The sequence below is a fragment of the Narcine bancroftii genome, chromosome 4, assembly GCF_036971445.1.
Source record: "Narcine bancroftii isolate sNarBan1 chromosome 4, sNarBan1.hap1, whole genome shotgun sequence".
Classification (NCBI taxonomy): domain Eukaryota; kingdom Metazoa; phylum Chordata; class Chondrichthyes; order Torpediniformes; family Narcinidae; genus Narcine; species Narcine bancroftii.
The window spans coordinates 249,696,373-249,721,059 of record NC_091472.1 but is presented as its reverse complement, the minus strand read 5'-3'; the positions used below and the strand labels follow the sequence as shown (position 1 = coordinate 249,721,059).

The 24,687-nt window shown below is 45.5% G+C and overlaps 1 protein-coding gene across 8 annotated transcripts in view; it reads left to right on the top strand.

The window, feature by feature from the left end:
- LOC138761838 (inositol polyphosphate 1-phosphatase-like) overlaps positions 1 to 16,959 on the top strand; it is a 146,627-nt gene extending 129,668 nt beyond the window's left edge. For all 8 annotated transcript variants that reach the window (XM_069934671.1, XM_069934670.1, XM_069934667.1 and 5 more), the window contains 2 exons: positions 3,749 to 3,923; positions 16,279 to 16,959. In XM_069934671.1, coding sequence (XP_069790772.1) covers positions 3,749 to 3,923; positions 16,279 to 16,825 — 722 coding nt within the window. In that variant the 3' untranslated portion in view covers positions 16,826 to 16,959. The remainder of the gene's footprint in view (positions 1 to 3,748; positions 3,924 to 16,278) is intronic.
- The last annotated feature ends 7,728 nt before the right edge of the window (positions 16,960 to 24,687 follow it).

Genomic DNA, 24,687 nt, shown 5'->3' with positions numbered 1-24,687 from the left:
CTGGTATTCTGTCCCGAATGGGGCAGGATGCTGTCCTCTGCTTGTGACCACAAGGAAGCATCGTCCAGACTAACAGTTCCAGAAGCATAGGAAGCTGTCTTGTTGGCCAGCCATTGTGGCCATTAGTGATGGCTAGCCCCAGTGTTTCCCTGGAATGTGCACGGTGGCCTGCACCGGTGAGCTCTAGAGCCCCATCTCTGGTGGAAGAAACACAACTGTTATGTTGGGGTCACCTCCTCTGTGGGGCTGCTGTTCTCTTGGCGTCTGGCTGCGGGGTTTAGAGACGAGCCCCACAGATGCCGAGCACTCTCTTTTCTTTTCTACAGAACGTCGGCTTGTGCTGCGACTTTCTGGGGGTCGCTGAAGTTAGCATCTGCCAGAAGCAGTTGGATGTCCTCAGGCAGTTGCTCCAGGGATGCCTGCTCGAACGTAATGCAGGCTCGTGTTTGCCCAGGATGACCAGCATCTCGTTCATGAGGGCTGAAGGGGGCCTGTCCCCAGCCCATCCAGGTGGAATAGACGTGCCCTCTCTCACGCTATGAGAACCCAAAGGTCTTGATCAGAAAGTCCTTGAAGGCAGTGCATGCACCTTCTGATGGGGCTTCCTGGATGATATTGGCCAGCCCACTTTCTGTGTCCTGGACAAGGGCTCTCACCACGTGGTAATACCGGGTGAATTCTGCTGTCATCTGCCAAATCTGGAACTGTGTCTCAGCCTGGTCAAACCACACGCGTGGTTGATTTATCCAGAAGGTTGGCAGCTTGAGGGCAACTACATGGACTGCTGCTGGTTCGCTCATCGTTGGGTTTAGATCCCAGCTAAACCATTGGGGACACCAATTGTAGTGTTAATCAGGTTAAGCTCTGTGCTTTATTAGGGGCCCAGACCCGACTTTTATACTCACCACATTCCTGCCGTTTCCTCCTTTTGCTTATGTCATGATCTGCATAACAAATGTGGGTTTCCCGTGCGTGGGTATCTTCTTCCCCGCGCGCTGTACCTGACTGTTGACTGCGCAGCAAGGCCAGCACCATTATGGGGTTGCTGGCCTTTAAGCTGCCCTTGCCATCCATCCGCTGGTTTGCCTGTCGGGGCCAGTGCCGCTGTGTGGGCTGCTGACTTAGTTGTGCTTGCCACCCTGAGTGCCAGCTTGATCGCTTTCCCCAATGTTCAGTGAGTCAGAGTTATTTAAAATAAAAACAGTCAAAACTAAAACTACTTAGCAGGCCAGTCAGCACCTGTGCAAAGAGAAACAGATTTAATGTTTCAAGTTGAAGGACTTCCAGGGCAGCCCGGTTAGGGTAGCAGATAGTGCTATTGCAGCACCAGCGACCTGGGTTAAAATCTAGCACCATCTGTAAGGAGTTTCTACATTCTTCAAATGATCTACATGGGTTTCCCTCAGGTGCTCTGATTTCCTCTGACCCTCCAATATGTAAGGGGTCGGTTGGTTAATTGAGTGTAATTGGGTGGCACAGGTTTCATGGGCTTCTGCTATGCTGTATCATTAAAATAAACATTAAAATTAAATTAAAATCTGCAGCTATTTGATTTGCAGATTTATTTCATTGGGTATTTTATTGAAATATCTCACAGATGTTAAATATTCCAGGAATGAAAAGGTTATCCTAAGAGCAGTGTTTAATGTGTACATTGGAATTTAGAAGAATGGGTGGGATCTCACTGAAACATTTAGAATGTTGAAAAGCATGGACAGAATAGATGTAGAAAGGTTGTTTCCCATGGTGGACAAGAGGGTACAACTTCAGGATTGAAGGGCTAAACTTAGAATTAAGATATGAAGGAATTTCTTTAGCCAGAGGGTGGTAAGTCCATGAAATTTATTGCCACAGATGGTTGTGGGGGTCAAATCATTGGGTGTAATTAAGAGAGAAATTGATATGTTTTTGATTCACCCGGGGGAAAAAAAACTGAGCAGTGGGGCTAAGACAGAAAATGGATTAATTCATGAGTGAATGGTAGGGCAGGCTTGATGGGCTGAATAGCCTGTTTCTGCTCCTGTGTCTTATGGTCTTAAAGACTGCATGAACGTCAACAGATGGATTATATCTCCGCTCCATCCTCAACATTCACTGGAGCGCTTTCATCCCTAACGTCGAAGTACTCGAGATGGCAGAGGTCGACAGCATCAAGTCCACGCTGCTGAAGATCCAGCTGCGCTGGATGGGTCACGTCTCCAGAATGGAGGACCATCGCCTTCCCAACATCGTGTTATATGGCAAGCTCTCCACTGGCCACCGTGACAGAGGTGCACCAAAGAAAAGGTACAAGGACTGCCTAAAGAAATCTCTTGGTGCCTGCCACATTGACCACCGCCAGTGGGCTGATATCGCCTCAAACCGTGCATCTTGGTGCCTCACAGTTCGGCGGGCAGCAACCTCCTTTGAAGAAGACCGCAGAGCCCACCTCACTGACAAAAGGCAAAGGAGGAAAAACCCAACACCCAACCCCAACCAACCAATTTTCCCCTGCAACCGCTGCAACCGTGTCTGCCTGTCCCGCATCGGACTTGTCAGCCACAAACGAGCCTGCAGCTGACGTGGACATTTACCCCCTCCATAAATCTTCGTCCGCGAAGCCAAGCCAAAGAAATCTCAAGTTGCACTACTGAATATTGCCAGTGAACTACAAATAATGATTACCTTGATTAAATCTGACCCTGCAAAGCAAATGATATGTTTATATGGGTATCATCTTTAATGTTTTGGGAAATGTAATTCATGATAAAGCCATTGAAAGAAAATTGGCTATCCTGCCATTCAAGACCAATTTTAGGCCTTTAAGCTTTTAAGTATAGTCCCTAATAGGAAATTTTCCATCTGAATGGATAACCAAGCTCTATCATGGCATGAGAGAACTCTCAGACAGTGGGAAGGAGAATTCAATACAGGCAACCCGTAGGACCCCTGCTTGTACATGTGATGCTGTAATGACACTGATCTTGGAAAATTCTTAAATTGGCATAAATAATCCAAAAGGAGACGGCATGCTCCCTGAACACAACAGAAAATCAATCATAAATCAAATAAAATGTGCATTAATTCAGGATTTAATTTTGGCTGATTTTCTTCACCTATTCTCCGGCTAAGACAGTGGTAGGTGACACAGTTGAAGGCATAAAGTCATGCAACCTTTGACTTTTCTCATCCCTAATTGTTCCTACTAAAACAAATCACTCTTATGACTTGACTCTCCAGATATGATTAGTCTTTGCTATCCTACCCAAAGTAAATTTTTAAAATTAATTATTGCTTGTTGAATTGTGTCTGTTATGATGTCCTTTTACTTAAAAACAGAAAATTCGGTAAACTCTCTGCCAGTTAGGCAGCATCTGAGGATAGTGACATGGTTGAAGTTTCAAGTCTGGGATTTTCATTAGAACCAGACCAGAGAGAAACAAGTTAGTTTTTGTTAGTGGAGAAGGATGAGGGAAACAATTTATCTGATAGAGTGGAATTGGATGACCTAAGATCAAATTTAAGTTTCTTTATATTATGTTTTACTCATAATAAGGCTGTAGGATATGCCCAGCAGTCCAGTTTCACTGTTAGTCATACCTTCCAACATGAAGGTTCGAAGATGTTGTGTGATCTGCTGCATGTCTCTAGCAGTTTCTATTTTTATTTCTGATTTTCAGTTTTTGCAGTGCTTTGATTTTCATTCACTTTCCAACATGCATGAAGATAAAGCTTGTTTTTCTGTACAAAAAAATTCTTGTCTCTTCAGACTCAACATTTCAGTACATAAAAGGATATGCTAATGAGAAGTCAAAAGATGGAATATACTCCAAAGGTCTTCAGTGTGTAACCATTCTTATCGGTGTGTATGATCGAAGTTCTGGACTGCCCCTAATGGGTGTCATCAACCAGCCATTTGTAGCCTGTGACCCAGAAACTTGCAGGTAAGCAGATGAGGTTTGCTGTTGTATATTGACCATGGAATGCACTGCAGTGTCAAGGAAATGATGATAGCAAGTGCCGTTTTAGCAATTAAGTTCTGTAATTAAATGTGATATATATGTGGGTGAAAACCTCCATCAAGCTGATTATCAACAGATGATAGGAAGAAAGAATCTATGTGGTTTTCTCAGTAAATTGGTTCAAAATAGGAGGCCAAATTTAACCAAGTTCCCACGCCAGGAAACTGATTGGCCATCTATTTCATTTCTATTGAAGACAAATTAAAGGAAGGCTTGGATGGAGGGATTGCAGGGTGTTGGGGGAGGGGAAAGCCTGCAGATCTGATTGTGATAGTGTGTGGAGACAGTTGAATTAATATTATTCCAAAGTCTGAAGGTTGTAGCATTAACTTGGTTGTATAGACACTTAGACTCTAACATGAAACGAGACATGCTTGTGAAACAAGCTGTTGTGAAAGTAAATTGCATGTGGTCCTTCATTGCAAGAGATTCTGAGTACAGGAAGTTAATGTAACTATACGGGGCTCTGAGAGACCATACCTAGAACTCTGTGTAATATTTTGGTTTCTTTATCTGAGAGAGGATATTGTTGCATGGAGGGAGTGTAGTGAAGTTTTACCAGACTGATTCCAGGCATGCTTGTGTTCGGAATAATTGAGTTGCATTCACTTAAGAAATGAGAGAACGTATTGAAACATTCAAAATCCTAATAGGGCTAAACGACTGGGCACAAGAAGGGTTTTATTCACAGGCTGGGACACCTGGAAAAGGGGGTCACAGACTCAGGGTATGAGGTAAGACACTTAGGACTGAGATGAAGAGAAATTTCTTCAATCAAAGGGTTGTGAACTACAGAGCCAATGGAGGCCAAGTTACAGAATCTATTTAAGGAAATAGATAAATGGCTAGGCACAAAAGACAAATGGGAAAAGAGCAAGATAAAGGAATTGAAAGAGTGGATTAGCCATGATGGTATTGAAATGTGGAGTAAGCTTAAAGGGACAAACAACCTAAAATCTTCTGTCTCCATGTAATGTGGGAGTTAGAGAGCCCACACCATGTTAATTGGTCCCTAATACTCTACCATAAATAAGACTCTCAGCAAACATGCTCAAAGCTTTTCCTTTGCAAGTATCCATCTCCTGGAGACTGGAGGTTGAATGGGAAATGTTCAAGACTCTTTTATTGTCATGTAATTAAACAGATGAAATATTACACAAAATTGTATTTAATCTGCCAAAAGGCAGACAAAAATTCACCATCAGCTGAAATTGCCCAGCGCCACTTACAGTCAAAGAAAGAGAAGCAAAAAGATAGTCCCTTCAAAGTCAGTGAATGTCCGTGGATTCACCTCCAGCGCTCCCGCAGACTCTGCAGCCACACAGACTTCAGTCCAAACGATTGGCAACCCAAACTCCAGATCCAAATCTCCAACATCTTCAGGGCACTCAGCACACTCTCGCATCCTGGTTCTGATACCTGTTATCCTTTCAACCAGTCTCAAGCCAGTCTCCAGCAGTCCGCAGCCTGGTGTGAGTCCTTTGACCACAAGCCATCGGCAGCTCGCAGCCTGCGTGGGTGCCTCACCTTGAGTCGCCAATAGATCACTGCCTGTGTATTCTTCACCCACTGGCCTGCCACTGTGGCCACTGTCTCATAAGGTCATCCCCTCTGCTTCTCCTCCTCAAACGGGGGTGGTCTCCCCATTTTTTGGTGCCCTGCATCAGTCCTCTGCTTCTCTGAACTCTGCAACCAATCAAGGCCACTGCCAAACACAGGCAGCACCATTTTGCCTAGACCCTGTGGTTGTAAGATTTTTAAAATAATCCTCTGTCAGCTCTTTTACCAGATCATTTAAGCCTATACAAAGCCATCAATGGTTGCCCTGGGTGGTAGAACCCTGCCGAGCAGTGCTATGTCTCCAATCCCCACTCTTTGTGGGACTACACCAGCAGCATTACTCCCATTGCAACAGCTCCAAAAGCCACCATTTTTTATTGGGCAGCAGACTGACGATGTGGTGGGATGGGGATGACTGAGAAGGAACACATGGAATCAGAGGAATGGAGGGTGAGAGAATCTGTTTGTGAGGGGTATCTGTCAGTTGGAAAGATGTGGGGGTGGGGAATCAAGTTGTGGAGACAATTGGTGAGATGGGAAAGATGGGAGTGGTTAAGTAAATAGGGGGTGGGTGTTTGATTATATTAGTGGAAGAGGTGGGTTAAAGAGATGCCGGGATGAGGTGGGAAGATGCTGAGAAAGGGGGTAGATGCTGGGAAGATGAACAGAGTGGCCAAGAAAACTTTGGCAGGGAGTAAACACGGAAACGAAGAAAGCACAGATCTGGATGAAGGTGGTTGCCTCAGACTCTTAGGCAAGAGTCTAGGGGGAGAGAAGCCTGTTCATCAATGCTGATGTATCCCTCAAAGCCCAAGGTAAGATCTGCCTCAGTATTCATGCCGTGCCACTCATGTAACTGGTATAATGCTATAAAATTTAATGTAAGCAAGTGTTATGTTATTTTACGTCATTGCATATATGTAGTGATATGTATATACTGCTCTGAGTGTGAGTGGCTGGCTCGCCCACTGATGACTCAGTCTGCTGTAACTCCTCCCCTTGTGACCTGGCCATAAAGGTTGACCTTCCTACCCCCTTCCATTCATTCAAGCACATGGAATGTGCTACAATCTAAAGTATATTAAAGCCTATTGTTCCTCACTGGAGTCATTTAATACACATTAATTTTCCACATGGGATGGACAAGATGCTGAGACCTGACAGGCTTGAGATCAATCCACAGGTGCCCACAGCTGCTGAGCAGTACAAGCAGTCGATGGCCTGCTTCACAAACTTTCTCGAAGTCGCAGCGGGCCTGGTGGACTCAGATGAGAAGAGACTCAAGGTCCTGCAAGTAAGAGTGGGCCACCGAGCATACCAGGCGATCAGGAAATGCACGACCTTCCCAGAGGCCATGGCTGAACTTAGTAATCTCTATCAACCCTGGGTGAATGGTGTACTCACGGTACCTGATGGCCTCGAGGAAACAGCAACCCGGTGAATCCATGGACGAGTTCCTTCAGGCACTGTATGACCTGGGGAGAGACTGCTGGGGATGACTACAGCCCCCATGCCCATAGCCTAGTGTGTGGAGGAGCTGGTCTGGGATGCCTACGTGCCTGGAATGAGGTCCGACTATATTTGTCAGCAACTGCTTGAGGAGGACAGGCTGACCCTGAATAGAGCCATCCAGCTCGTCAGGACCCTCTACTCGGCCCAAAGCAATCGCTGATAAGAATGAGGCCTCCACGTGTGATCAGCGGGTGCTGCCATGTTGGGACCCAGCAACACAGTCTGCCACCGTGATAGCGAGCCACAACATCGCTGCTGCGATCAGACACCTGAGGTGCCACTTCTGCGGCTAGCTGAAGCACCCCCAACTATTCTGCCCTGCTAAGGAGGCAATCTGCACGGGATGTGGGAAATAGGGGCACTACCATTGCGTCTGTAAGTCGAAATCCTACCGAGCAAGCAACACGGCGCTGATGTCACCTCTGGTCCTGAATCGACCATGTGAGCGACTCGGGAGCCGCCATCTTACCCTGCATCTCCTCTGCCCTCCTGATGATGTCGCTTCTGCCTCCCGCTCCCTGGATGACATCACTTCCACCTTCTTCAGCTGATGTGACCGATTGAGCCTCCCCTCCGACAGCGACGATGATCCATTCCTGCCCTCTGTGATCCTGAACCAGGGCAGCCCTCATCTGATCACCCACTCAATAATGGAGATAGAGGTAAATTGGAAAAGAACAAACTGCCCTTTTGACAGAGAGCACAGAGAGCTTCATCCACCTGGACATTGCCCAGAAACTCTCTCTCCCTGTAAGACCCACAAACGGCACCATCTCTATAGCCAATAAGGACCAATCCGCTGAGATCCAGGAGTACTGTGTTGCGTGGTTAACGGTGGGGGAGTGAATGTTATGATAACTTTCATTTCCTTGTGATGCCACTGCACTGTGCGCCAATACTCCTGGGCCTAGACTTCCAGAGCCAGTGTTATGATGGCATTCAGAGGACCACAACCACCCATAACGGTACACAACCCCTGACTCACAGCCCCCTCCCCCTGCCAGCCGGACCCTGCCTGCAGCCTCTCCATCTCCGCATATCCCCTCCATCACTATTTGAGAACCTGACTCCGGAGTGCAAGCCGAATGTGACAAAAAGCAGGTGCTATAGAGCTGAAGACAGGGCACTTATAAAGTCTGAGGTACAGCAACTCCTGGCGGAGCGGATCATAGCCCCCATTTTGAGCACGTGGAGAGACCAAGTCATGGTGGTCAGGGGCAGGTGTAAACCCCGTATGGTGATCGACGACAGGCAGACGGTCAACCGATTCACTCAGCTAGATGCTTACCTCCACCCCCGGATCGCCAACATGGTGAATAAAATTGTCCAGTTCAGAGTGTACTCTATGATTGACCAGAAATCGGCATACCACCAACTCTCCCTACGCCTGGGGCACTTCCTCAGGGTGCCCTATGGAGTCACTAACAGGGTCTCAGTGTTCCAAAGGGAGATGGATCGGGTGGTAGACAGGCACAAATTGACGGCCATGTTCCCCTACCTTGACAATGTCTCCATCTCCAGCCACCATTCCCAACCACAGCTCTCCATCCTTTTTTATCCCCCCCCCCTCCTATTTGATTCCATTCCCTCCCACCCCTATCTCCTCACTGGATTGTTCCGCACTCTCCTCACCAACCCCCTATTCACCCCACCCCCCCCCCCCATTCCTTTTGATCCATTTGGTCTCGCTTTATAATTTACACCTTCATTTCTCATCAAATTCCAGCACCTGCAGCATTTGTTTTCTAGTCGCCCACTCACCTTCCTACACGTGACCCCTTTGTTTTTCTTGCCTCTCTCTGCCTTTGTCTGACACCTGCCAGTCTTCTCTCTTCCTCTGCCCATCATGTGACTAAAAATTCAGATAGCAATTAATCAGCTGTACACAAATTTCATTGGGTCATGCTGCACTTGGTGCCTTTATGCTTCCCGCATCCCTCTTCTATTACTCAATCCGCTCCACTCTTAGTTCCGACTTCGCTCGAGGTTGAATCTCATCAGGCCTGCTGTCCTGACAATCATTTTGTGCATTTCCCTTTGTACTGACAATAACCACAACAGCAGTGCGAGTATAAGACAGCTTTAATAAACTAATATGTACACTAAGAGGTCTTGCCTCTCTGGAAGATGAACCTGGAAGGCTAGACTGTAGCTCTGGACTGCTTTATATGACCCCTGGTGACCTAGTGGTGTAATTACATATCACCACACCCTTAATCTTTGCCTCCCAAAGCCTTTTGCTTGCTTGCATCAACACAAATATCAATTTTTGAAGTAGAATCAAACATTTGTGGCTACACAGTAAAGCTAATGCAACACTATTACAGTGCCAGCCATCCGGGTTCAAATCTGGTGCTGCCTGTAAGGACAGGGTATGTTCTCCCCATGACTGCATGGGTTTCTTCTGGGTGCTCGGATTTCCTTCCATGTTCCAAAAATATATGGGTTATTAGGTTAATAGGTCACATGGATGTAATTCAGCATTGTGGGCTCATGTGCTGGCAGGGCCTGTTACTGTACTAATAAATATAAATATTTTTAAAAGTTCTTTGGCTTGGCTTCGCGGGCAAAGATTTATGGAGGGGTATGTCCATGTCTGCTGCAGGCTCGTTGGTGACTGACAAGTCCGATGCGGGACAGGCAGGCACGGTTGCAGCGGTTGCAAGGGAAAATTGGTTGGTTGGGGTTGGTTGTTGGGTTTTTCCTCCTTTGTCTTTTGTCAGGGAGGTGGGCTCTGCGGTCTTCTTCAAATGAGGTTGCTGCCCGCCATACTGTGAGGCGCCAAGATGCACGGTTGGAGACGATATCAGCCCACTGGCGGTGGTCAATGTGGCAGGAACCAAGAGATTTCTTTAGGCAGTCCTTGTACCTCTTCTTTGGTGCACCTCTGTCTCGGTGGCCAGTGGAGAGCTCTCCATAGAACACGATCTTGGGAAGGCGATGGTCCTCCATTCTGGAGACGTGACCCACCCAGCGCAGTTGGGTCTTCAGCAGCATGGATTCGATGCTTGCGGACTCTGCCATCTCGAGTACTTCGATGTTGGTGATGAAGTCATTCCAATGAATGTTGAGGATGGAGTGGAGACAGCGCTGATGGAAGCGTTCTAAGAGCCGTAGGTGATGCCGGTAGAGGACCCATGATTCAGAGCCGAATAGGAGCGTGGGTATGTACACGCTGATCTTTGTGTGTTTCTTCAGGTGGTTGTTTTTCCAGACTCTTTGTGTAGTCTTCCAAAGGTGCTATTTGCCTTGGCGAGTCTGTTGTCTATCTCTTTGTCAATCCTTGCATCAGATGAAATGGTGCAGCCGAGGTAGGTAAACTGGTTGACCGTTTTGAGTTCAGTGTGCCTGATGGAGATGTGGGGGGGCTGGTGGTCATGATGGGGAGCTGGCTGATGGAGGACCTCAGTTTTCTTCAGGCTGACTTCCAGGCCAAGCATTTTGTCAGTTTCCGCAAAACAGAATGTCATGCGCTGGAAAGCTGGCTCTGAATGGGCAACTAAAGCGGCTTCGTCTGCAAAGAGTAGTTCACGGACAAGTTGCTCTGTGTCTTGGTGTGAGCTTGCAGGTGCCTCAGATTGAAAAGACTGCCATCCGTGCGGTACCGGATGTAAACACCGTCTTCATTGTTGAGGTCTTTATTGGCTTGTTTCAGCATCATGTAAAGAGGGTTGGTGCGAGGACGCAGCCTTGCTTCATGCCGTTGTCAATGGAGAAGGGTTCAGAGAGCTCATTGCTGTATCTGACCCGACCTTGTTGGTTTTCATGCAGTTGGATAACCATGTTGAGGAAATTGGGGGGGCATCCGAGGCGCTCTAGTATTTGCCAAAACCCTTTCCTGCTCACGGTTCTCATTGACCACTCCCGGCCCAGGGCTCGGCTGCCAACGGTCGGGCTGTGCGGGCTGCCAGGGTTTGCCTGGCGACGGCGGCCTGTGTTTGGTGCTCGGGCAGCAGTGCGGGCAGGCCCATTCTCGGCTGGCTGTCTCTCCCCGTGATGCGGCCGTTACCTCAGGCAGACTCAGGCAGGACCTCGGGCCCCCCGGGCGGCAGCGGGTCCTCGGGCCTCTGGTGGCGGCAGCAACAGGACCTCGGGCCCTCCGGGTGGCAGCAGGACCTCGGATTTCTGAAAGATATTATTATTACTTACAATTTTTCAAGCCTCCATTGCTTGTAGGTAGTGGGAGGAACATGGAAACAAACAGGCTGGCTTTCTTTCCAAAAGTCAATATAAAGCAGCGGTCGTAGATCTCCAGAAATGGTTCGACCTAAAAGGGGAGGCAGGCCTCTTCAGACCGGTTAGGCAATCTGCATAGGAGAAGGTCACTCCGATATAAAACCTACGACCCAAGGACCTCACTGCCACGTCCCATTTTAAAATGTTAGAAATGAAACAAACACAAACTGCTGGAGGAACTCAGCAGGTCAAACCCAGCAGCAGGAGCCAGAAAAAGAATGGTCAACGTTTCAACCCAAAAATCTTGATTAAGATTGAGTGGAGAGGACAGGGTAGGAGGGGAGCTCGCACAGGTTTGGTCTAAACATGACAGGCAGACAAAGGCAGAGAGAGGCAAGAAAAACAAAGGGGTCACGTGGAGGAAGGTGAGTCACACAGGGTGGAGTAGGTGATTAGCAAACAAATGCTCCCAGTGCTGGAATTTCTGATGAGAAATGAAAGTGCGAATGATGGTAAAAAGAGAGACCAAATGGATCAAAAGGAAGTGGGGGGGGGGGGGTTTGGTGAGGAGACTGCGGAACAATCCATCGGGGAAATGGGGGGGGGGGGGGAATGGAATCAAATAGTGGAGAAGGGGAAGAGTAAAAAGGCACAGAAGAATGCTTGCACTCAATGCTTGCAATTAGAAAATTCAGTGTTCATCCCATTGGCTGGAGACTACACAGGTGGAGTATGAGGTGTTGTTCCCCTGGTTAACGTTGAGCCTGATTCTAACAGTGGAGAAGGCCCAGGTCAGACAGGTCTATGTGGCTATGGGAAGGAAATGGCCACTGTGGTCAGAGCATAGCGGCTCTGTGAAATGGTTCTCGTTTGCATTTGGTTTCACCCCTATAGAGGAGACTACATCAGGAACACAGAATGCAGTAGATGGGACAGCATAGGACAGGAAATTAAGTGAAAGGCTCACAAGGAGGGTTAGCAACTTTGAAATGTTTATGCTTAAGAAATAAATACAATAGAATAAATCCAAGTACACAATGCTCATCTGTTGTAAGGACAGTAGATGGTGCTCTTGTAAAATCATTCACCTTTAAGTTCAATTTAAAGCTGTTCCCTTGCCTGGTTTTGATGCTCTTGTACCTTCTTCTTGATGGTAGTGGGTTGATACTCTATGCACTGGATGGAAAGGGCCTTCTATAATTCCTTGAGCCCTACCTAGATAGATCTTCCATTAAATGTCACTTGTAGAGGAAAGGGAGATGCCAGTGATCCTCTCGGCTATTTTAATGATCCTCTGTATAGACTTACTAGTCTGTTGCTTTGCAGCTACACTACCACTCAATGACGCAGCCAGACATAACACTCAATTATTGTCATAGAGTTAGTCATATTGGATAGGACTGTCACTTCAGCACAACTCATTAATGCCAACCAAACTGGCATCATAATAGCTAGTGCTATTTCCCTTCATTTGGCCAATATCTTTCTAAACCCTTCCTATCCATAAATCTATTCACTTTGTGCAGTGCTGAGTCTTTAACCATGAACAGAGCATTCACGATAATTGCCTCCACCAACAATAAAAGGGAAGTTCGACCTAGGCACAGCACTCTGCCCTCAGTTACGATTTAGAAATTTGAACATGAGACTCCATTAACCTCACCCAGTGAGACACAAGAGACTACAGATTCTAGAATCTGAAACTAAAAACAAATAACTGGGAGAACTTAGTGAGTCAGGCAGCATCTGTGAGGGAAAGATGGAGATGTGATTTGAGGAGAAAGGTTCAGCCAAAGTATAATTCACAGAGCTCTTGATTGTTCATGTCTACAGACCATACTGTAAAATCTGCATCTGCATAAACAAAATAAATTTTCTGTTCTTGAAAAAATATTTCAAATTTGAACTCACCATTGATCATTTCCTCTACTGTTGTAAGGAGCTGATTTTTTTCCTGAGATCATGTAAAATGAAAAGCCTTACAAAAGATTTCTCCATTTTATACTAAGAAATAATATATATATACTGGAATCTGATATTTTTGGACCCACATAAAGATGTTTGAAATTTGTCCTTCTTCCATATAACCATATAACCATTTACGGAGCGGAAAGGCCATGTTGGCCTTTCAAGTCCACACCGGTTCACTGATTTTGTGCGCCCTCTTTAAGTGTCTATTTGATTATATGGTTCACAGGGATCATCCAAAAGCATTTGGAACAATTTAAAAATACAGGTGAACTTTAACATACATTCAGTTATGCTGTTTTGTAAAGTTGTTAAATAATAATTCAGATGCAGACTTTGGATAAGAAGATAGAGATATTGAGATAAAGAACCTCTTCTGCATCACAGACCACTTCTCACATCAATCAACTCCCTTCATTGAGAGGTGGAACCCTTCAGCTAGATAGATTCATGCTCTGAAATTTTTCATCCAACCCTTTCTCTCCCTTTATGATCTTCAAAACTAATCATTGGATAAATATTTTGGAATTCTTGCTGATCTTGCTTTTCCTTCTGATCATGCCTCTCTGAAACAACCTGAGATGTTATCTAATGAAAGAAGAATTAAATATATTTTATGAAGGGATGCTCATCTAAATACCTTTTTTATGCTTGTTGAATCCTATTAACTGATGGTGTATTTTACATAATCTGCATCATTAGATAATGTGAAATGAAAATTTCCATTTTTGAGGCCTGGACCAGTGTTTCAGCTAAGCTGTGTGCATGGACGCACTTGCAACCATTCGGTGTGCGCACGCATTCTTGCACAAAATAGACTGACTGCATGTGCTCATTGCACACTGACCATTTGTTAGTGTTATATACAGACCAGAAATCTTTTTCAAAATGCTTGTATGTAGTTGTAGATATAAATATCTCACAAAGATAAGCGTATACAGAGCCGTTGTCATACCCACACTCCTGTTCGGCTCCGAATCATGGGTCCTCTACCGGCACCACCTACGGCTCCTAGAACGCTTCCACCAGCGTTGTCTCCGCTCCATCCTCAACATCCATTGGAGCGCTCACACCCCTAACGTCGAGGTACTCGAGATGGCAGAGGTCGACAGCATCGAGTCCACGCTGCTGAAGATCCAGCTGCGCTGGATGGGTCACGTCTCCAGAATGGAGGACCATCGCCTTCCCAAGATCGTATTATATGGCGAGCTCTCCACTGGCCACCGTGACAGAGGTGCACCAAAGAAAAGGTACAAGGACTGCCTAAAGAAATCTCTTGGTGCCTGCCACATTGACCACCGCCAGTGGGCTGATAACGCCTCAAACCGTGCATCTTGGCGCCTCACAGTTTGGCGGGCAGCAGCCTCCTTTGAAGAAGACCGCAGAGCCCACCTCACTGACAAAAGGCAAAGGAGGAAAAACCCAACACCCAACCCCAACCAACCAATTTTCCCTTGCAACCGCTGCAATCGTGTCTGCCTGTCCCGCATCGGACTGGTCAGCCACAAACGAGCCTGCAGCTGACGTGGACTTTTTACCCCCTCCATAAATCTTCGTCCGCGAAGCCAAGCCAAAGAAGATACAGACCAGAAATCTTTTTCAAAATGCTTGTATGTAGTTGTAGATATAAATATGAAAACAATTATGATTTCAAAAGAATTATTTTTAGACAATTTTGTTACTTTTTTTAGATAAAGATTTTGAGGGATATGGGATCAAGGTAGGCTATAGTTCAACCAAAATTTAATTTGCAGAGGGAACTTTAGTCAGGCCTTTCACAGGGTCCCAGATGGGAGGTTGGACAGGAAGGTTCAATTGCTTGGCATGCAGGATTAGAAAGTAAAATGGATTGGAAATTGTCTTTGCAGGAGAAGCCAGAATGATATTAGATGATTGCCTCTCTGACTGGAAGCCTGTGACTAGTGGTGTGCCTCAGGGATCGGTACTGGGTCTATTGTTGTTTATCCATCTATATCAACAATCTGGATGATAATGTGCTAATTTAGATCAGCAAGTTTGCAGTGACATGCTAATTGGGGTTGTAGTGGACAGCAAGGAAGGTTTTCAAGGCTTGCAGTGGGACCTGGACCAGCTGGAAACACGGGCTGACGAATGACAGATGGAATTTAATGCAGATAAATGTGAGGAGTTGCACTTTAGGAGGACAAACCAAGGCTTACATAATAAACAGAGGAACCCTGTGGAGTGAACAAAGGAATCTGGGAATGCAGATACAAAATATATTGAAAGTGGCTTCACAGATTAATAGGCTCATAAAGTGAGTTTATGGCACATTGGCCTTCGTAAGACAAAATACTAAGTAAGTGAGTTGGGATGTTACTGGCCAATAGTAAAGGTATCAGTGAAATTCAATAATAAGATATTGCTGGGACACAAAAAAACTGATTTATAAGGAAAGGATGATGTTTTTTCAAGGGTTAACTTTATTCCTTGGAGCATTGGAGTATGAGGGGAGATTTGATAGGTATACAAAATTATGAGAGCTATAGATGCAAGCAGACTTTTTCCACTGTTTTTTGGGTGAGGCAAGAACAAGAGAACATGAGTTAAGCATGAAAGGTGAAATGTTCAAGGGGAATTTCTTAATTTGGAAGGAGATGAGAGTTTGGAACAGATGCGAGGGATGTTTGTTTGATTTGAGAAATTTAGATGGGTACGTCGATGGGAGGAGTATGGAGGGCAATGGATCAGGTTTGGCGGAAACCTGGCTTGGATCAGGCTTGGTGAAAAAATAGTTTGGTGCGTGCTAGATGAGCTATAGGGCCTGCTTCTGTGCTGTTGTGTTCTATGGGTTCCCTTGTTGGATTGCAGGAAAATAAATGGCTTTGGAAAAAGAATTTCAGTAAGATCAACTGCGATCTTACTGAATGGTAGTGCAGTCCGGAGGTTTCATATAGTTGGTTTATATTATATTTCCATTTTTATTTTTGAATAAGTTAGAGAAAATGAATAGCTTAACCCTCCTTTTCTGGTGTACTTTCCCTATTTCACCAAATTTTTTTAAATTGATTCAATATTTCGCTATTTTCTTTCTTCCTAGGTGGAATGGACAATATTTCTGGGGGCTCTCATACAAAGGCATCAGCATATGCTCCCTACGGAATGAAGTGAATGCAGCTTCTCAATCAGCTGATGATCAGGATGAAGTTTTAAGACAGAAAATGATTTCACAAGCTGGAGACAACAATTTGTCAGTTGTCATTAGTACAAGTGAAAGTGAGGGTATCAAGTCAGCATTGTCAATGCTACGGTTGTACTATGCAGCAGGTGCTGGCTACAAGAGCCTCTGTGTCGTGCAAGGTTTTGTCAGTGTCTACCTTTTGTCTGAGGACACCACTTTCAAATGGGACTGCTGTGCACCACATGCTATATTAAAGTCCCTGGGTGGAGGTATAGTAGATTTTCAAGAATGCTTGAAAAGACAAAAAGATGGTAACCTAGATGAACTTCCTGAATTGGTCTATAATACACCAGTGAATGGGGCTACAGGAGTGGACAGATGGGCCAATAAGGGAGGCTTGGTAGCTTACAGGTGTCGCAAGCACTTGGATACCATTATGAACATCATTTCCAGTGTGAACCTTTGAGAACTGTGACCATTTGTAATTGACATTCCATATGAAGAAACCATATCTTAAGTTGTTAATACGTACTTAAATAATGGTTTGTGCACCGACTTTCACATGACCCAGCAATGAAATAAAACAAGATATCCATTATAGTTGGGCTCACAATGTTTGTTGAAGTAAAACTGAAGGGCACTGGGATGCAAACAAAACTCCATGACACATTTAAATGCCATGAAGCCATTAACTTTGTAAATGTTCTCTCAGTGTTTGGAGTAAAAATATCATGAAAAACATCAATTCCAGGCCAGAAATGGCAAGACTGAAGGCTGCTCTGTCAATGCACCACTTAAGGTACTGTCTCTGTTATATAATTGTACTGTTCACATTTTGATTTTCAGTTCATGGTCGTGTCAGGATGCTCATTGTGAGTTTTTTCTACAAATGCAGTGAAAGATTCAGAATAATAATGAATTAAAAAATGACAGCTCAGTGGATCAAATTAAAATATTCCGAAATCCATTCTAATTCGAAGCTGTCAGACTCAGATTCATCCTCACCGCCAAGCTGGAATATCTTGCCACATGGATTAAACCATAACCTCTAATATATGTTTCATGTGATGTAGAGATTCTGACTCAGATTAGAAACATACAAATATCTTAATTAATTAATACAGTCACTTCAGGTTAAACACAGAACAAGAGTTGCAATTATGTAGAATTTTGTATTGTTTAAATATCTGAGGACGCTTTACATTTTTGAGACAAACATAATCCACCTTGGGTCCAGACTCTTGCCATGCAAGTTCAAAAACCTATTCTCATAAAAGTAATAAAAACACACAGTAAACGCCGAGGAACTCGGCTGGACTTGCAGCATCCATAGGAGGTAAAGGTATATTACCGATGTTTCGGGCCTGAGCCCTTCTTCAAGGTAAAAGCAAAAAGCAGAAGGAATCTCAATAAAGACGGAGAGAAAGGCGGAAGAATGGGAGGGGGAGGAGTCCAGACCAACAAACAAATGGTGTTAATTGAATATAATAAAAGAAAAGGTGAGAACTAATTTTGGCTCTGTGAAAGGGGGCAGAGGGAAAAGGTGAGAGGGAAACAGAACTAAGGGTAGGCGACAGGGGGAAGAAGAAGTGGGGGAGGGGTTTTAATGGAAACTGGAGAAGTTGATGCCATCCAGTTGGGGGGTGCCCGGACAGAGATGAGGTGTTGTTTCTTTAATTTGTGGGTGGTCTCAATCTGGCAGTGCAAAAGACCATGAACAGACATGTCAGCAAGGGAATGGGATGGGGAATTAAAATGGGTGGCCACTGGCTGGATGAGTTCCTCCAGCATTTGCTGTGTGTTTTTACTACAATCACCACAACTACAGACTGCCTTGTTTCACCCCATGAAAGTAACACCTGTTCTTTTAGTTTGACTCCAGTCAGCACTAGCCAAATGCAAATTCCCATAACTAACCTAGAAGAGGTCAAGAAACTGAATCAGATCAGGGATTGAATTTAGGAACATACAGTATTTCATAACAAACTACATTTCCTCTAGGCTGTAAATGAAAAAAAAGATTGATGTACTCATATCTAAAGAGATAATGAGATATGTAGTGAGAACTGAGACAACCATGTGGATTCAAGCTTTGATCCCAGGTTTAACTTCCTAATTGCTACATTGATATTTTCACATTCTTCAGTTGAAGAATAATGTGATACAGTGGAAGGTGTGCAAGCTGATTTTTAAAAAAATCCTAACTATATTTATTCCAGGCAATAGGGTAGGTTAATTCAACAAGGTTAAGAAGATTTAATGGATTGACACAATCCATCTGGTGAGAGGGTTCATCAGTATTTACCAGTCTCAGTAAATCCAGCCGGAATTCAGAGATGGATCTCCAGCTCCCTTCTACCATCTGGAAACAATTGGCTCTACCACTGCTAAGACCAAAGTATTAACACCAAATCAGGGTGAACTCATTCAATTAAATCTAATAAAATATTCCACTAGTTGATTTCCCAGGGCAAAGGAATTCTTTATTCTCCTTACTCACCAGACTATCTATTCGTTGTCTTCTAATGCGTTTGGTATGAAAGAAAAAATCAATTCTTTCCCCTTTCTTATGATTAACACTGGAATGATCTTTGGCATTTACATTCCACTGTAAGGTTATAGTTACTAGGTCGAAATGTAATAGTTCCAGAATAAAATGCAGCACAAACTGAAATGGAGGCATCACATCAACCTTGTGCTGTTTCATTGTTGCTATGATTACAGCCTACAACCTGTAATCTCAGTTTTTATTAGCTGCTGTAACAGATTTGTGTTCATCTTTAGTTATAAAATACATATTTCTTAGTATAGTAAGTTATAGAGTTAAATATATTTCTTGGTAAGTTAGTTTGTGGGCTGGATACAGGGTCACACACAGGTCACATCACATTTCCAATACACTCAGTGGAGTCGAAGTGTCTTGGAAAGGCAGAGCTAATGGAACTGAAGTGAGTCTTAATTGATTGGAGAATAATGGTATATTTGCTTTATTCAAAACTGAAGTAGTCAAGTACTCAAGAAGAACTGCTGAAGGAGGCAGTGGGTTGTGGATATGTGGAACTCACTGCCGCATACAGCGGTGGAGACCAGATCATTGGGAGAATTTAAACAGGAAATTGATAAGTATCTAATTAGTAAGGGTATCAAAGGATATGGGAAAAAGGCTGGAAATTAGAATGAGGTGTGAGGATAGTTCAGCTTAGTGTAGAGTCACGGAACAGACTCGATGGGCCTAGTGGACTGCTTCTGTTCCTTTATCTTGTGATCTATGAAATAAAAGCAGGTCATTGCTTGTGGTCACCAGACCCTCTGGAGACAATAATCACTTAAACCTCTTGGACAGAGATGAGATCAGATGTTTTGTGGGTGTGAAATGATCATTTGAAAAAGTTGTGTTTTGGACAGAAATGAAACTGATACAGAAGTGATGTGTGCCACATGATTTCAGAGAAACATAAAAGCAAGACATTTTGTAACCAGTTGGAAGAAATTGACCCTCCTGCTAAAGACACGGGGTAAAACAGTAGTCTCTGGAGAGAAGGAGATCCTGTTCTGTATTGTATTATCCTTATCATAGGAGATACACAAAATCAGTGGCCATAAAGAAGAGTCACTTCACTGTCTCTTTGAATAAGGAGGAATTGAAGATACAGTAACCAGAAAAGGTTACTGTATCTCCTGGAAAAGGGAAACACAAAACAAGTAGCTATAAAATAAGTAAGACAACTTCGCTCTTGAATAAGAAAGAAATCAGTGGAAAACAAACTGCATAACTCTTAGTCAAGATAAGAGAGAGTTTGTGAAATCACTTGGAGAAAGAAATATCTGTCAACAGGCCCTTTCAGGTGGATTCTCCGCCTTAGGGCGGCGGCAGGAGCAGATCTTAACTTGTGGATTCACCATTCAGGTGGCAGCCCTAAAAGGCTGCTTGCATTGCCTGGTCCACCTGAGGTGCCTGATAGCACCTCTGAATCTGATTGAGGTGGGGCAACTGGTGCTGCAAGGTTACCTGTCATAAATATACAGCATAGCAATAGCTATGTTTCCCACAACAGTTCCAGCTGCGTGGCGGATTATGGGTAGTGTAAGGTAAAACATCATGAGATGGGAATGTGTAGGGAGTTACCCTGTACAGGGCAGTAACAAGAAGGGGAGGTGTCCTTGTACTCCTGTTAGGTAAAACATCATGAGATGGGACCGGAGAAGGAGTCACCCAGTACTAAGGAGTAACAGAATGCATCCTTGTACTTACAAGATAAGAGAGACATTGATGGATTGAGAGGCAGGAAGCTAGCAGGGAAAGGATAGCAACAGTTTTAGTCATTGGACAAGTAATGATATGATGATGTTCTAAGCATGTATCCAAGGGTATAAAAAATCACCATTTTGCTGATAACGGCAGAATGCATTCTCCGACTAACTTTGTTAGTCGCAAGTGTTACAATCCGGTAATAAAGAACAAAGAACCCTGATTTCGACTCAGCCTGGTGTTTGTCTCACTCATTCATGAACAAAGCAGACCTAACAGTAGGGAAGACCGCCATTGCTATGCCACATTTTGAACCACAGAGAGCGGCCCCGGTGCAGGAGTGGCCAGCCGGGCTGTGACAGCACACACCGGCTACCCCTCAACATCCCCCACCAGTCGCCCTTGCCCTGACATTCCCCACTGGCTGCCCCTGCCCTGACATCTCCCACTGGCCACCCCTGCCCCAATGTCCCCTGCTGACCTCCCCTCCCCAGTGGGCAGGGTCTGTCAGGTACTGGGGCGGTGCGGGGCTATCAGGCATCAGCGTGGGGGGTGGCTGTCAGGCAGTGGAACGGGGGGGCTGTTAGGCTGCAGGGAGTTGGGTCACCGGCTGATCGAGTTATCAGCCTGTCCCCAGGCAGCCACTTACAGAGACTGGACATGCAGGTGCCTCAGCAGAATCCAGCACTCTGCCAATTATCCCTCCCCGAGGAGGGTTGGTGTCGGCACCTCGGAGGCGCTTCTGCTGCATTCAGGTGAGTATGTCTTTAGCCACAAGGGGGAAACCTGCAGTCAGACGAAGCGAGAGGAAACTTCCAGGCAAACCTCAAAGCAAAGCTCGACGTTGCAACCCGCCTCACGGACCCGTCCCCTGAAACCCTCTGGGATCAGTTGAAGACTACCATACTGCAATCCACTGAAGAGGTACTGGGCTTCTCCTCCAGGAAAAACAAGGACTGGTTTGACGAAAACAGCCAGGAAATCCAGGAGCTGCTGGCAAAGAAGCGAGCTGCCCACCAGGCTCACCTTACAAAGCCGTCCTGTCCAGATAAGAAACAAGCCTTCCGTCGCGCATGCAGCCATCTTCAGCGCAAACTCCGGGAGATCCAAAATGAGTGGTGGACTAGCCTCGCCAAACGAACACAGCTCAGCGCGGACATTGGCGACTTCAGGGGTTTCTACGAGGCTCTAAAGGCTGTGTACGGCCCCTCACCCCAAGTCCAAAGCCCGCTGCGCAGCTCAGACGGCAAAGTCCTCCTCAGCGACAAGATCTCCATCCTCAACCGATGGTCAGAACACTTCCAATCTCTTTTCAGTGCCAACCGCTCAGTCCAAGATTCCGCCCTGCTCCAGCTCCCTCAACAGCCCCTAAGGCTAGAGCTGGATGAGGTTCCCACCCTGGATGAGACATATAAGGCAATCGAACAACTGAAAAGTGGCAAAGCAGCAGGTATGGATGGAATCCCCCCAGAAGTCTGGAAGGCTGGCGGCAAAACTCTGCATGCCAAACTGCATGAGTTTTTCAAGCTTTGTTGGGACCAAGGTAAACTGCCTCAGGATCTTCGTGATGCCACCATCATCACCCTGTACAAAAACAAAGGCGAGAAATCAGACTGCTCAAACTACAGGGGAATCACGTTGCTCTCCATTGCAGGCAAAATCTTCGCTAGGATTCTACTAAATAGAATAATACCTAGTGTCGCCGAGAATATTCTCCCAGAATCACAGTGCGGCTTTCGCGCAAACAGAGGAACCACTGACATGGTCTTTGCCCTCAGACAGCTCCAAGAAAAGTGCAGAGAACAAAACAAAGGACTCTACATCACCTTTGTTGACCTCACCAAAGCCTTCGACACCGTGAGCAGGAAAGGGCTTTGGCAAATACTAGAGCGCATCGGATGTCCCCCAAAGTTCCTCAACATGATTATCCAACTGCACGAAAACCAACAAGGTCGGGTCAGATACAGCAATGAGCTCTCTGAACCCTTCTCCATTAACAATGGCGTGAAGCAAGGCTGTGTTCTCGCACCAACCCTCTTTTCAATCTTCTTCAGCATGATGCTGAACCAAGCCATGAAAGACCCCAACAATGAAGACGCTGTTTACATCCGGTACCGCACGGATGGCAGTCTCTTCAATCTGAGGCGCCTGCAAGCTCACACCAAGACACAAGAGAAACTTGTCCGTGAACTACTCTTTGCAGATGATGCCGCTTTAGTTGCCCATTCAGAGCCAGCTCTTCAGCGCTTGACGTTCTGCTTTGCGGAAACTGCCAAAATGTTTGGCCTGGAAGTCAGCCTGAAGAAAACTGAGGTCCTCCATCAGCCAGCTCCCCACCATGACTACCAGCCCCCCCACATCTCCATCGGGCACACAAAACTCAAAACGGTCAACCAGTTTACCTATCTCGGCTGCACCATTTCATCAGATGCAAGGATCGACAATGAGATAGACAACAGACTCGCCAAGGCAAATAGCGCCTTTGGAAGACTACACAAAAGAGTCTGGAAAAACAACCAACTGAAAAACCTCACAAAGATAAGCGTATACAGAGCCGTTGTCATACCCACACTCCTGTTCGGCTCCGAATCATGGGTCCTCTACCGGCACCACCTACGGCTCCTAGAACGCTTCCACCAGCGTTGTCTCTGCTCCATCCTCAACATCCATTGGAGCGCTTACACCCCTAACGTCGAAGTACTCGAGATGGCAGAGGTCGACAGCATCGAGTCCACGCTGCTGAAGATCCAGCTGCGCTGGATGGGTCACGTCTCCAGAATGGAGGACCATCGCCTTCCCAAGATCGTATTATATGGCGAGCTCTCCACTGGCCACCGTGACAGAGGTGCACCAAAGAAAAGGTACAAGGACTGCCTAAAGAAATCTCTTGGTGCCTTGACCACCGCCAGTGGGCTGATAACGCCTCAAACCGTGCATCTTGGCGCCTCACAGTTTGGCGGGCAGCAACCTCCTTTGAAGAAGACCGCAGAGCCCACCTCACTGACAAAAGGCAAAGGAGGAAAAACCCAACACCCAACCCCAACCAACCAATTTTCCCTTGCAACCGCTGCAATCGTGTCTGCCTGTCCCGCATCGGACTTGTCAGCCACAAACGAGCCTGCAGCTGACGTGGACTTTTTACCCCCTCCATAAATCTTCGTCCGCGAAGCCAAGCCAAAGAGACACTTGCGTGTTCAGGTCACGTGAAAGGGCCTAAAAGACAACTCAGCAAAAGACTCGTGAGTTTAAAGAGATCTGAAGACATAATGTTTTAAAGTACTTCATAATTACTTCTGAACTGTCATTTAAAAAGATCATTCAAAATTTTTGAAACTGGACTTTAAAATTGACTTTTTCAGAATCAAGCTTAAACTGTAATATTTTGAAATTTAAACACACACAAGCACACATGTATTTGTGGATAGTAGAGTTAAGTTCAGAGATAAGTAAGAAACATTATGTTATTAATAGTTTAATGAAAACTATTTGCTGTTCCTTTGATAGTACAGATAAGTTTTTATTAGTTCATAATACTACACACATCAGCAAGGATGCAAGGTAAATAATTGTTATTAATAGTTAAAGTTATCCAGCACGTCTTAAAGGCTTTGTAGATAATTTTAATATTTGTTAAATTGCAGCATTTTTCATTATACTGTAGCAGTCCATGGCCCACTCCATGGGCCGACACAGCAGTCATGAAACACAGTGATCAGGTAGACAGCACTCAGGATGAGATGCCCCCTGACAGCGGTCGAATTGGCCAATCACAGCCAGCAGATCGCAGGGTGTCCAATCTGGGCCTGCACATCTTGGACAACCAATCAGCAGCCAGCCTTGCTCAAGCCATGCCCCAGTGGTGAATGACATGGCTGGCTGCCTATAAAAGGCAATGTTGCAGCCCAATAAAGTCAGTGTTAATTGCACTCCCTTGGTGTGCGAGTCTTCTTTGGCCCTTCGGACCCAATGATAGAGGAACAGCCTACAATCAACACCATAGCATTGAAGCTGCCGGACTTCTGGATGTCACAACCATGGGTGTGGTTCCAGCAGTTCGCTATTCACTGGATCTCTGCAGA